The sequence below is a fragment of the Momordica charantia genome (genome assembly GCF_013281855.1).
Source record: "Momordica charantia cultivar OHB3-1 chromosome 11 unlocalized genomic scaffold, Mcharantia_2.0 BLBB01000011.1, whole genome shotgun sequence".
Classification (NCBI taxonomy): Eukaryota; Viridiplantae; Streptophyta; class Magnoliopsida; order Cucurbitales; family Cucurbitaceae; genus Momordica; species Momordica charantia.
The window spans coordinates 12,461,409-12,475,965 of NW_028275159.1; the positions used below are offsets into that span (position 1 = coordinate 12,461,409).

At 40.6% G+C, this 14,557-nt stretch overlaps 1 protein-coding gene and 1 non-coding gene across 2 annotated transcripts; one reads left to right on the plus strand and one right to left on the minus strand.

Annotated features, from left to right (window-relative positions):
• Positions 1-8,997: 8,997 nt before the first annotated feature.
• LOC148208125 (uncharacterized) lies at positions 8,998-10,705 on the minus strand. The gene is made up of 4 exons (XM_088120116.1): positions 10,390-10,705; positions 10,170-10,309; positions 9,807-10,061; positions 8,998-9,276 (listed from the first exon to the last, which is right to left on the minus strand). Exons 1-4 carry the CDS (start codon positions 10,703-10,705, stop codon positions 8,998-9,000), a joined length of 990 nt encoding a protein of 329 aa, XP_087976242.1.
• Positions 10,706-12,661: 1,956 nt separating this feature from the next.
• Positions 12,662-12,768, plus strand: LOC148208126 (small nucleolar RNA R71). Its single transcript, XR_015789118.1, has one exon. It is a non-coding gene; the product is annotated as a small nucleolar RNA R71 (small nucleolar RNA).
• Positions 12,769-14,557: the final 1,789 nt, after the last annotated feature.

Below are 14,557 nucleotides of genomic sequence, written 5' to 3' on the forward strand. Positions count from 1 at the left end.
GTGCTCGGCCCCGACCCGGGGCTCGGTCTTGAGCCGTGCTCGGCCCACGGCCCAGCCAGTGATCCCCCGTCTTCGATCGACGATGTCGCCCAGGCCCTGCAACGGTGAATTAGGGTTAGCTACGGAAGATTCTGGAACAACTTCACGCTATAAGTATTGATCCAGCCTTAGAGGTATAGGGGGAAGAGAGTTGACTACATTTACGTTATTCTCTTGCTAACTTAAGCATCGGAGCCCGTGTGACTAGAGTCACACTGGTTTAGCTCGATTTGATTTTGCAGGTACTAGTCCCGGATCAACAAGTTTGGTGGATGCGAGGTAGTGAACCGGAGGACCGAAATCCACGCATCAACAACTACCATACGTGCAGGATAGTCACAACGATTCAAAACTTATTTATTCAAATATCTATATTTAAATAAGTGACGCTCTATATCATCCAATTTATTTCCAAGGACATTTAAACAGTTCGAACAAGGACATCTCGTTTTTCCTTCTTTATCCAAATAATTCTTAGCAACTTCAATAAAACTGCTGGCCCCGTTAGAGTATTGACTACATCTTCGATCCTTCAAAGTTATCCAATTTCGATTCATTGGAATGTTGTCTAACAAAACAATCTTTTGTAGAATTAGATATCTTTTAGTTATTTACCTATTTACAAATTACATTTATTTAGTTTAATTATAACAAAAAAAACATTTAAATAATATCAATCCCTATAACCTCAATGCTATATTTACATTTAACTAATATTCAGACATGAAGAAATAAGTATTTAAAAGCAGTAAATAACTCTAGCCCATTGAAATCTCCAATGTATTTTCACCAAGCGCAATGAACATAGCAATAAAGGCCAGATATCAAGACAGAACTCAATTGACAGAAACTCATAATTTTAATTACTTGGGCAAAGTCTCACGAGCATCTTTCAAAACCCACTAACACAACATAAGCATGCCATTTAATGCTGGGTAAGCTAAAATTACAAGAAATTTAAGCAGCTACAGTTTACAAGGAACTCATTTCCATGCTCAACAAAGAAATGAATTGGATAAAAGATCTCAAATCCAACAATTAGAATAGCACATCACTTGACTCGACAAAGCAAATGACTTAAAAGAGACAGAACAAAACATGATGCAGGACAACATTTATTTGTAAGAATCCCATTTCAAGTATCAAATCTAAAAAACCCTATGACTATTGAAAGACACTTCTCCAAAATCAATTCACCAACAAATTTTCTATTTTAATACACTTCAATACCACCCACTTCACAAAAATTTCAACTTCAACTTCCTTCTGTACAACTTCATTCAACCCAACACACGTCTGGTGTAAGTTTTTAGCGACGTGGTTATTTAGCCGTGTCGCTAAAAAGATTTTCAGCGACAACATAGTCAACCCGTTGTCGCTGAAAATATTTTCAATGACGCGTGCGGACATGTATCGTTGAAAAGTGATTTTAGCGACACCTAAGGTGTCGCTGAAAAGTAGTTTTAGTGACAAAATACTTGTATTGTCGCTGAAAAACATGGTAGAGCTCCTTTTTCTTATGGTGTAACTACACAGTTTTTTAATAATTATAGACTATGAAATGGAAACAGAAAAAACGAAACTACTTTTTGTTGTTTCTAAAATTTAGCCTCTTTTTTGTAAACGTTTCTCAAATTTGAGAAACAAGAAACGGGATAAGTTACCAAACATTTATGTTTCTCAAAAAATGAGAAACGAGGACAAGAAACAAGAAACAAGAAACGGGAATGTTACCAAACGGGCTGATTGATTCAATGGAGTTCACGATCAAATAAGATCATTTAATTTGGATTGTAAATTAAAATACTTTGTGAGAAGATAAAATGGATATTAGTATTTTATTTTATTTTAAGAAAAGTAGAATATTAATAATGTTTTGCCCAATACATGTTATTTTACATATAAATTAAATTCAATACATACATATTTAAAGATTTTAATATTATGATTTTGAACTTTCAAATATCATTTTTAAATTCTTGAAAGTTATATCAAATCGCAATTGATCCCCTCACTATCTCTCTCACACACCAATTTCACTCACACTAATCTCACTATCGCACCCACCAATCTTGCTCTCGTGCACAGGGATCTCGCTCTCTCTCACACCATTCTCGCTATCGCTCACACCAATCTCACTCTCACACATACCAATCTCACTCTCGCTCACACCAATCTAGATCCAAGTTTGTCCATGAAAACACATCATCAGTACAGAAGGAACAGAAGAACGGACAGCGCCGGTGAGGGGGTGAGGGCCAGTGAGGTAGCACTATGGAAGAGACCCAAAAAGCCAGAGGAGTTAATTTCTTGCTCATCAATAAACAGATTTGAGGGCGCTGTGGATGCATACCATGACTAGGATGGGCCAAGACAAGGACGAATTCAATGCTAGTGAGGAATAAGACACAGACGGTGAATAGGATGAGTCCAATCAAGAGCTCGTTGTCCTTGAAGGTGCAGACGAAGAGAACAAGCGGCTTGTTGTATTCCTAGCAAAGGGTAAATTATAGCGCAAGTATACACTAATTTTTGTCAATTATAGTACAAGCAAGGTCGTCTCCATAGGGAATTCATGCTTGCAGAAAATGGTTAATTGCTTCGAGCTACCAAAAGAAATAATAAAAGAAAAGGGCAATCAGGCTAAATAGCCTTTTTCAAAGGCCCATTATGAAATGTGGCCCCTCTCCTCATTTTTATGTTTTGTAAATATTTGCTGACATAAATTTTGTGTGAAAATACGTATTTTATCTCTTCATTTTTTCTTCAATTTATTACTTTCTCTTTCTTTTCTCTCTCCTCTCTCCTCTCTCATGTCGTTACAAATTTTTTCTTTCTTGAAAAATCCAACACTAACTTTCTCTCTCTTCTTTACTCACTATAAAAAAAATTCCTAAATATTTATTGCTATTTTCCTCTTTATCCCTCCTAAACCACCTCTTCTCATTCCCATTTTTTTTCTTCACCTTCTTTGAAAAAACGAGCAACAAGTTGCTCCATTTACAATTCTTTTCCGATGAGAGACATAGGTCGAGAGCAGGAGCGAGAGTGCTGAGAGCGGGAGCGAGAGAGGCAAGAGCGGGAGCGAGAGCGCCGAGAGCGGGAGCGAGAGAGCGATAGCTTTTTTTTTTTGTCTGTTCTATTTTTTTCTTTTTATTGGGGGGTTTATGTGAACTCCTTGTTCTTGGTATTCTTTGTTGAGTTTTTACCTCTCTTTTAGGTGTGATCCCGTTCTTTTGTGTTGTATATTTGTTATTTTGTTTTTTGAATTTTAAGGTCCAACAATGGAGTCAAGATTGAGAGAAGATGAATGAAGAATAAGGAAGAGAGAGGAGAGAGAGAAGAAATAGGAGAGAGAAAAGTGCATGTCTTCAAAATCAAAACAAAAATATCCAAAATCAAAAGAAAACAAAAAATCGAATGGGATGTGGTGTAGAAAAAATAAAAGAAGGAGAGAGAGGAGTGTACGTCATTGAAAAATCTGATAGTGAAAAAAAAATCAAATCACAAAAAGAGTAAAAGAATCGGTAGGGAAATGGAAGAATGAAGAAGAGAGAGAAAGAGAGAGTTAGGAGGAAGAAGAAAGAGTAGAGAAAATGAGAGATAAAATAGGAAGGGGTAATTTATAATTTCACGCAATCACGCACAGGAGCTTTCCCAAGCTTCCTATGAGCTTGCACACTAAATCTGTTGGCCAAACATGTTTAGAACGGTGGAAAAATAAAACCCACTGCTATTAAATAAGAGTTCAAATGCATTCAACAGTGGTTCAATGTCTATTACAACAAGTTTCAACCCTTCCCCAGAGGAAGGGAGATTAGTTCGTGATGAAATAGAAATAAAAAAAATGCGAAGATGGAAGAGGACTCTATTTCAGAAGGCAATAAGAGAAAACCCAGAAGCTTCCTCGGATGAATAGTGAAGAGCTCGAGCCAAATCAGTCTCTCTCTCTCGCCCGTCGTCAATGGAGACCCCACGTCTTTTTTTCTTAGGGAATGTTTCCCTGAAAACGATGCCTCTAGTTAGGTCCACCCTCCTCTGCCCCTTTGCGGCTGGGGTGTCTTTTCTTTTTGTACCCGACCTTTTGATTAGAGTACCAAAGAACCTCACGTGGATGCTGTCTGAACAATGTACAGACACTGTACGGATACGGTAACAGTGCGGGTGAAATCAAATTACTGCTCCGGCCTCTGCTCTATAGCTTCTAAAGCGCTAGCCTGCTTCCGACTTCAACCAGTTGCCTTTAGCTTCCAGCAACACCAATCTATTCCACTCATGATTCACCTACTCCGAATGCACCAAACTTTGCTTTCTGCACTAAACATCCACAATTTAGTATTTATTAAAAAATTTAATAAATCTACAAGAGTCTATACATCAAAGTTTCCCTCTGGGATTTCTCACATTCTTGTGGCTTAATTAGCTTGTATCTCATATTCTTGGCACACAATTACCCTTAGCTTGGCCCATAATTCACTCTCTATTTAAGAGCTATCACACCCCCAAACTTGAAACCTTGATTGTCCTGAAGCAAGATTACACTGGCACCCCAGAATTATAGTCATGCCTGCCTCTGTTATACCTGCTTCTTAATACGAGGGCTGACCTCTGCTTTCGCACTAACTGCTCGCACATACTAGGCTTACGAGCTAGCTCCAGCTAACAGCTTCTAGAAGAGAGTCTCTGGCTCAAGCTTCCCCCTAGCAAAGCTTCTTCCTCCGGCTCCAACATCATCCTAATTTCCTCCTAAAAAACATTGACTTGCCTAGAGCTGCACTTCTCAACTCCCTTTCCTTAGTCTACAGCACTACCCTTTTATTACCAGTCTGACTTTTCAACTAGGGGCTAATAGCCCTTCCTAGCACTGCAGCCTCCTTGAAATTTTTTTTTGGCTGAATTACAGGACTAGAAATATTTATAGTTATACATTATAAGCTTATCCTTACAAAAACAAAGCAAGCACGCACACCCCCAAACTTAGATGTAGCATTGTCCTTAGTGCGACTACAACAGGATATAGGATGCTCCCGCATACCCCCAAACTTAGAACTAAGAAAAATGGTGTTATAGAAGGGGCATTTTTCGCAGGTCAAATATAGATGGTATAAAGGGACATCAAAAGGGTGTGAAAAAGAAGGATTGACTCTATTGTCATACTAAGGTAGCGAGCGACATTGGGTAGGGAGCTACTAAAACATAACATCATGGCGGTCTCTGTTTAAGATTGGTACTCAGAAGATGTTGTTAGGACCTTTGTACTAAAAACTAAGCTAAGGCAGAGCTTAAGTCAGGCACTCGCAAATGACGGTTGCCAGCTCAGAGCAGACATAAAACCGCCTACACCGAGACAATAGCACTACTTAAGAAGTCAGAGCTAGAGTTAGAAGCAGGACATAACAGAGATTGCACAACATAATTCGATTAATTTTACTTTCAGAATAGAGGACCGGGAGTTGAAACTAACAATCTATCCTAGAACAAAAGGAAACAAAAATGATAAGTAGGAAGTAAAATTGAAGATAGGAAATGACAGATTAACCATGACAATAAAAACAGAACATAAAAACTGAATTTAAAAGCAGAAGTTAAAGTCTTGATTTGCAAATAGTGGTTGGTGCCAAATGGTTTCCGCAAAGAAGATAGTTGAGTCCCCAGCAAGTCAGAAGGAGCAGTTGGGGCTCCCATTCCCTTCAGAGCTCTCCGACTGGCCAGCATCCGCAACAGTATTATTGGAGCTATGCTCCAACAATGATTCCAGCGTGCGATTCTGTGTGGATGGGCCTGGAACATTCGCGTGAGCGAGCTTGTCGAGGATACCTTTCAGCTCTACATCTCTGACAGCGAGCTGCAGCGATAAAGTGGAAACCATGTCCTTCAATTCTCCAATCTCATTGGAAATGCGAGCTTGGTGAGCCATCATGGACCACCAGAGCGTTTGCCTGCATACACAACTTTGAGATCAAGTTAGGGAAAAAAAGTTGGCCTTGGCGTTTGGTGGCACACTGTGCTATCTCATGGAAAATAAGCTGCCCCAAATCCAGCGGTTTGCCCTCCATCATATAAGCTAAAAGAAGCACCCTGTCCTTTGTGATGGATGAATCGTGAGTAGTGGGTAAGATGCGGCTCTTCAAGGGTGATGAAGTTGAAGGGGAGGGAATTGGCACCGTGAGGGACAACAATTTAGGTTGTGCTAGGGTGTGCCATGATAGATAGAACGTGGTCTAGCTGCACGAGTGACGGCTGCTCCAACATCTTGTTCCTCATAGCTTTGGGAATAGACGGGAGATGAAGTGCTTTGTTAATTCGCTCTTGGGTCCAAAGGACTTTCACTTCTCTCACTGTCGTACGACCCAGATTGCCTGGAATGAGGTTGGCATAAAACTTCTTGACCAGCCGTGGGGTGATGGGACTTGGAGGTGCACAAAATACTCTTGGTGGTTCCGTTGAATCACGTCTTGGATGAAGGTAGGCTTGGGGTTTAATTCGAAACCCTTTTCGAAGAAAAAGTTCTTCTTCGTCAGCTTCTCGTATGCGTCCATTGCTAAATGGGACTGGAAGCGCTTGAATGTGGTGTCCTGAGGAGCGACCAACTTAGGCTTTCGACGGCCCGGACAAAGTGACTGCTTAGGTTCTGGAATGGCAACCAGGCGCTTCCCTTTTGAGATAGTGGAGGGTTTGGCGGAAGTAGTTTTGGGTGCAGCGGTATTAGATGACACATGCAAGGATTTCGTTGCAGCGGGTGAGTGGGTGGCTTTGAACTTCTTCACCGGTGGTAGTGTAGTAGCTGATGCAGTAGGCCGCTTTGTGTTTCTTGTCCTCGATGCTGGTCTAGTCGGAGAAGGCGGTTTCTGGGCAGACTTGGAGGTTTTAGGTGGTGATACGTCAACTTCAGCGGTTGCGGGCGGAGGAGGGGTAGTAGTGCTGGGTGGCGGGAGGACCTCCTCCCGCTTAACCTCCTTTTCAGAACCAGATGTCTGAGGCACGGTAGCCGGTTTAGGGAGCGCAACGATGAATCAGCTTCAACCTCTGCTGAATGCTCGGCGTCGTCTGCGAGGCTCTCAGATGAAGACTCTGACAAGGCAAGGTCCATGCGAGGTTTTTTTATCGCCTTTAATTTGATCCTCGACATTGTTGGATGGGAAGCAAGTCGAGATTGGGGACTAATTTCACAGATGAAGCAGAGGGGAACTTCTAGGGCTTCGCGCCGGGGGGGGGGGGGAGAATGAAGGTGATAGTGAGATAGAGAAAAGAGGTGGGAGGTTAAATAGCCATTAACCGGCACAATCTCCCACGATCTCCCATTTAATGCCCATCATTTAAAATGAGATTTCAAAATCGAAAATTTCAAAACTGGGCCTCCCTCCAAAATTTCAAATTTGGCTTCCTTGAAAATTTGATACCGTGCTCAAGTCCCTGAAGCGCCAGTTGTCCTTTGTAATCCATTCTTTCATTAAATCCCGCCTGCACGCTGCCATATTTTCACTTAAATTCCCTGCACTTTAAAAGCTTATTGGATAACCGCGCTTGCCATCAGAATCAAGATCTATTTATTAAATTCAGATGCATTTAAAGAAAAACAACTGCACAATAAAAAAAATAAAATGAAATGATAAGTAATTAAAGCAGATTAAAACTGGAGCTCATAAAATTAAAACAGATTTATATAATGCTCCTTTATTCGTTATTCATTGTTTTCTCTATTGTTCCGGGGCAAGCTGGCATGTTCCAGCATCCCTATTCATGATCTCTCCCTATAAGTGCTTCAGGCGTTGCCCATTCACCATGAATTCCCTCTCTGAATTCAATTCCTTTACTGTGCTACGCCATGGGAAAAAACTTTAACTATCTGGAATGGCCTTGACCATTTGGATTTTAATTTCCCTGGAAATAACTTCAACCAAGAGTTGTACAAAAGAACTTGCTGACTCTCTTCAAATTTTCTTGGGTGGATTCGGGCATCGTGCCATTTCTTCGTCTTCTCTTTATAAATTTTTGCGTTCTCATATACATCCCTTCTAAATTCTTCGAGTTCATGGAGTTGCAGCCTCCTCACTCCTGCTACTGCTGTGTAATCGAAGTTCATTTTATTCAATGCCCAATATGATCTAATTCCAGGGACAGATGGCAAGCTTTTCCGTAGACCAACTTGTAGGGGGATGTTCCAAGAGGTGTTTTAAAAGCTGTCCTGTAGGCCCAAAGTGCTTCATCTAGCTTAGATGCCCAATCTTTCCGACTGACCCCCACTACCTTCTCTAGAATATTCTTCAGCTCTCTATTATATATTTCCGCCTGACCATTTGATTGTGGGTGGTAGGCCGTGACAATCTTGTGCTTCATGTTATACTTTGCTAGAAGAGTGGCTACAGCTTTATTTACGAAATGTGTACCTTCATCACTAATAAGGGCTTTTGGGGTACCGAAACGAGTGAAATGTTCTTCAAAAGGAACTTAGTGACCACTTTTGCGTCACTTGTTGGGCATGAGATGGCTTTCACCCATTTGAATACATAGTCTACAGCTACCAAAATAAACAAGTGCCCATTAGATGGTGGAAACGGCGCCATGAAATCAATGCCCCACACATCAAATAGTTCTATTTCCAAAATATAGGTCAGCGGCATTTTAGACTTCTTAGAAATATTTCCTACGTGCTGGCACTCATTACAGCTTTTGACTAAGTTGTGGGCATCCTTGAAAATTGATAGCCAAAAATATCCACTTTGTAGCACCTTAGCTACTGTCTACTGCCCACCGAAGTGTCCTCCATAAGGGGCCGAGTGACAATCTTGCAACACTTGGGATGCTTCGGCTTCAGTGATACATCTTCTAATTATGTTGTCTTGTCCCACCCTATATAAGTAAGGTTCATCCCAAAAGTAAAAGTTGCATTCATGGAAAAACCTCTTCATTTGCTGTCTCGTCCATCCCTCTGCTTGATTCCACACGCTAGAAAATTCGCTATGTCTGCGAACCATGGTTCTTCTTCCTTTGCTCCTTGTGAGTAACTTTCATGAGCTGCTCATTTGGAAAACTATCTCTGATCTCCACATCATCCAACTTCTTGTCAGCTCCCACAATCCGAGATAAATGGTCTGCTACTAGTTTTTCATATCCCTTCTTGTCTCTAATTTCCAGATCAAACTCTTGTAAAAGAAGTATCCATCTTATCAGTCTTGGCTTGGCATCCTTCTTTGTAAGCAAGTACATAAGCGTAGCTGGTCCATGTGTACTATGACCCTGACACCCATTAAATAAGATCTGAACTTTTCAAAAGACTACTGCGAATAATTTCTTTTCAGTGGTTGTGTAGTAAATTTGTGCTTCCACCAGTGTCTTGCTAGCATAATAGATCGGATGAAGCGTCTTATCCTTCCTCTGGACTAACACAACACCAACCGCGAAGTCACTTGCATCGTACATCAGTTCGAACGACAACTTCCAGTCAAAATCTTGAATTATGGGCGTATGCGTTAAAGCATGTTTCAGGAATGAGAAAACATGCACACATTCAGGAGAAAAGTTAAACACCCAATCAATTTTAATAATGCACAAAAAGGTTTAGCTATTTTAGAAAAGTCCTTTATGAACCGTTTGTAGAATCCATCATGGCCTAGGAAGCTTCTGACTCCCTTTGCTGTTGCAGGCTGTGGTAATTGTTCAATCATTTCCACTTTTGCTTGATCAACTTCTAATCCATTTCTTGACACTCTATACCCTAGCACAATCCCCTCTTGTACCATGAAATGACATTTTTGCCAATTTAATACCAAGTTGGTCTCCTCATAACGTTTTAGTACTCTCTGCAAATTTCCTAAACAAGTGTTGAAATTTTCCCCGGATACTGAAAAGTCATCCATAAAGACTTCCACTACAGATTCAATCAGGTCAGAGAATATAGCCATCATACATCTTTGGAAGGTAGCTGGGGCATTGCACAGTCCAAACGGCATCCTCATGAAAGCGAACGTTCCATAAGGACAAGTGAATGTTGTTTTGTGTTGATCTTGCGGCGCAATGGTTATCTGATTATACCCACTATAACCATCAAGGAAGCAGTATTAGTCTTGACCAGCTAGTCTATCCAACATTTGGTCAATAAAAGGCAGGGGAAATTGGTCTTTCCTCGTAGCCTTGTTGAGCTTTTTGTTGTCCATGCAAATCCTCCACCCGGTCACTGTCCTTGTAGAAATGAGCTCATTCTTTACGTTCTCTACCACTGTCATTCCCCATTTCTTTGGTACACATTGAACCGGGCTAACCCATTCACTATCTGAGATAGGGTATATAGTTCCAACATCTAACCATTTGAGTATCTCTTTCTTTACCACTTCCTTCATCCCTGGGTTTAACCTTCTTGTTGCTCAATGGAATTTTTGCAATTTTCCTCCAAGACAATCTTGTGCATGCAGTAGCTGGGACTAATTCCTTTGATATCCGCTATGGTCCAGCCTATAGCACTTCGGTGCTTCTTTAGTACTACTAGGAATTTCTCCTCTTTGTTCTTGGGCAAATTGGCTGTGATAATTATTGGCAAGGTGTTGGCTGCTCCTAAGTACGCGTACTTAAGATGCTGCGGTAAAGCCTTGAATTCCAGTTTTGGGGGCTCTTTTACTAATGGCTTTAATTGCTTCCGACTGACTTCTTCTAGCTTTAAGTCTTCGTGCATCCTCGACCATGAATTTTTTATTTCTTTTCCTCAATCTATAGAAAACACTTCATAATAGAAATCTTTAGCTTTTTGCAACATGACTTCCAGTTCTAAATTTTGGTTCTCAAGCAGAAATTCTGAACTTGCATTCTTTCTCTCAACTTCATCCAACACCTTGAGCGCAAAACACTTCTAAGCTTTTGCGGGGTATTTCATAGATTCGTACACCGAAAATTTTATCTCTTGTTCTTGTAGCCTCATAGTGACTTCCCCTTTATGCACATCTGCTAAAGCTTTTCTTGTCACCAGAAATGGTCTTCCCATAATGATATGTACTTCCTCATCTGAATCAAAATCAAGAACAATAAAGTCAGCAAGGAATATAAATTTACCCACTTATACCAAAACATCCTCATTTTTCCTTCTGCAGCAATGGATCTATCAGCGAGCTGTAGGTTGACCGTAGTTGGCTTAACTGCTCCCATCCCTAGCTTCTGATATACTAAAAAAGGCATTAACTTGATGCTTGCTCCGAGATCGCAAAGTGCTTGTCCAATCTTATGACCACCAATTGATACGGGGATTGTAAAGCTTCCTGGATCTTTCATTTTTGTGGTATTTTGCTGGTTAGAATTGTGCTACACTCCTTTGTTAAGCAGACCGTTTCAAATTCTCCTAACCGTCTCTTCTTAGTGAGGACATCCTTTAAGAATTTCACATATGTAGGCATCTGCTCCAAGGCTTCCACGAGAGGTATGTTTATGTGTATATGTTTAAGCACCACAAGAAACCTTTTGAATTGTCCCTCTTGATTCTTTTTCTGTAAACGTTTAGGATAAGGTACTGCTGGGACGTAGTCAGCTATTGGTGCTGGAACCTTAGACTTATTTAACTTTTTAGAGTCTTTAGCTCTTATAGTTACGGATGGTCCAACTTCATTAAACATGAGCTTTTCAGACTCATGGCTATCCATTAAGGTTTCAGCCTTCTCAATGTCTATTGTTTGTGTTCCACTATGTCTCTTTTTTCAACTTCTAAGTTTGTACCAGTCTCTGGAGCTTGTGCTTTCGCTGGTTCTGCAACGGTTTCTTCATGATCTTTCTCCTGCTGCGGTATTGGTGGTAAGGCTTTGCCACTCAGTAATGTCAACGCCTTGCACTGATCTTTACCGTCTCTCTTAGGTTGCTCTATATCACTTGGCAGCACACTTTTTGGTCCATTTTTCAGTTCTGTCGCCAACTGTCATATTTAGACTTCCATGTTTCGCAGTGATGCTGTCTGACACTGCAAGAGAGTTGCTTGACTTTGAACGTTGGCATCATTCTTAGTCATGTAGATTTTAAACATCTCCTCTAATCTCATTGATTCTGGTTGCTTTTGTGTATTCTGCTGATTTTGTCTGAAAAAACCTGGCGGATACTGTAGTTTTTTAATATACCTAGGGTGTTACTTGACCTGACGTTGTTGCCTACTTGGTTCCCTCCCCAACTGAAGTTTGGGTGGTTCTTCCAACTTGAGTTGTATGTGATACCATACACATTATTTCTATTTTGTTGCTGATTGCCCAAGTAATATATTGATGTGAGATTACCCAGACAGTTTTCAAAATGATGCTCTCTTTCACAGTATGGGTACAGGCTGTTCTGTACAGCTGCCTGTACAGCTGCCACCATCGCCTTAGGCCCTACGACCTCATTTCTAGTGACATTCTTCATGACAATATCAACCAAGTGTCAAATTTTGGAATTGAGGTCCACCACTACATCCTCTATTACTAACCCTATGGGACTTGATGTTGTTGATGCAGCTCGTGATTTTAACCATTGATGCTTATTCCTTGAAATTCTTTCCAATATGTCAAAAGCTTCTGCATACAGTCCTAACAGCAAAGCTCTATTAGCTGAGGCATCAATTACCAACTGTGTGGCCTCGTTTAGCCCATTGTAATAAGTCTTAATCTGAATGCAGCGGGGTATTCCATTATGGGGGCATTTTTACAACAGCCCTTTGAACCTTTTCCAAGAATCACTTAAGGATTCTCCTGGCAACTGCTGAAAATTGTTAATCTTGTTTCTAAGTTTAGCATTCTTCGAAGGTGGGAAATACTGTATCAAAAATTGCTCTGCTAAGTCGTTCATGAAGTAATTGATTCGATGGGCAAGGAGTCCAGCCATGCTTCAGTAGAGTCCCTCAACGAGTAAGGGAATAGCTTCAATCTCATCGCTTCCTTACTAACTCCAGTTTCCTTAAACGAATAAGCTACTTGCATAAAATATCTTAAGTGTCTGTGTGGGTCTTATGATGCCAGTTCATAAAATGGTCCCACTGTTTGCAACATTTGAAACATTTCAGGCTTCAGCTCAAATCTCCCTACTTTGATGATTGGATCAACAATGACAGGGTTGAAGTCATAGAACGTTGGAGCTGCATATGCTCTAATTTTCTGCTTTGTGTCATCGGCCAGCAGAACATCGTTTAGGGTAGGTACTCCATTAACAACTCCTTCCCCTGGTATTCTTACTACTTCGTCCTCAGGTGAGTTTTGCTTGTTGCGATTCATTTCTATTAACTCTCTTCGCACCCGCTGTTCAGCCATTTTTCTTCGCAAAGTTCTTTCCGGTTTTGGGTTAAAATCGAATTTGAATGCAAGAAAATCGTTCATTCACAGCTCTCACACTCCTCAAAAAGAGCAACAAGGTCTTTAAGCACCGTAGCTCAAAACAACTAACCACAATCTATAGTTTTTCAAAAAAATTCCCTGGCAACGATGCCAAAAGCTTGTTGTATTCCTAGAAAATGGTAAATTATAGAGCAAGTATACACTAATTTTTTGTCAATTGTAGTACAAACAAGGTCGTCTCTACAGGGAATTCATGCTTGCAGAAAATGGTTAATTGCTTCGAGCTACCAAAAAAAATAATAAAAGAAAACGAACTTGGTTTATCAATATTGCTAGTAACTTGTCAAAGTAACATATAAATAAAGTAGTGAATAAGAGGACAAATAAACTTTTCAAGATTGCTTCCAACGAAGAATTGAACACAAGGGGGGTTTAGATATGTTTTTAGGGATTTATGTAGAGGAAATCCACCTACTGATTTTAAGCGTCGCCTACTGAAGAAAAACACATGAAACTCTTAGAACTCAGACCGTCACGACTCTCTTTCGAGTTACTCAGCAAACGTTCTAACCCAACTCCCGTCGTAGTTACAACAAGCATGAAACCAATCAATAGGTGCCGTAGAGTGAACCCCATTCCTAGGTACTCACTACTCTATTTTAGAAAGAACACAGAAACTACGACTAACAACAGCAAATCCACGCATAGGAGCTTTCCCAAGCTTCCTATGACCTTGCATACTAAACCTGTTGGCCAAACATGTTTAGAACGACGGAAAAATAAAACCCACTGCTATTAAATAAGAGTTAAAATGCATTCAACAGTAGCTTAACGTCTATTACAGCAAGTTTCAACCCCTCCTAGAAGGAAGGGGGATTAGTTCATGATGAAATAGAAATAAAAAAATGCAAAGATGGAAGAGGACTCCATTTTAGAAGGCAATAAGAGAAAACCCAGAAGCTTCCCGGATCAACAGTGAAGATCTCGAGCCAAAATCAGTGTCTCTCTCTCGCCCTTCGTCAATGGAGACCCCACGTCTTTTTTTCTCAGAGAATGTTTCCCTGAAAATGATGCCTCTAGTTAAGTCCACCCTTCTCTACCCCTTTGCAGCTGGGGTGTCTTTATTTTTGTACCCGGCCTTTTGCTTAGGGCACCAAAGAACCTCACGTGGATGCTGTCTGAACAATGTGCGAACACTGTACGGATACGGTAATAGTGCAGGTGAAATCAAATTGCTGCTCCGGCTTCTG

Coding starts and splice junctions, on each gene's coding strand:
- LOC148208125 (XM_088120116.1), bottom strand. CDS start 10,705: ATGCACGAAGACTTAAAGCTAGAAGAAGTCAGTCGGAAGCAATTAAAG. Junction 10,310..10,389: donor TTCCATTGAGCAACAAGAAG/GTTAAACCCAGG, acceptor ACCCTATCTCAG/ATAGTGAATGGGTTAGCCCG. Junction 9,277..9,806: donor GTTATGAGGAGACCAACTTG/GTATTAAATTGG, acceptor AATGGGTGTCAG/GGTCATAGTACACATGGACC.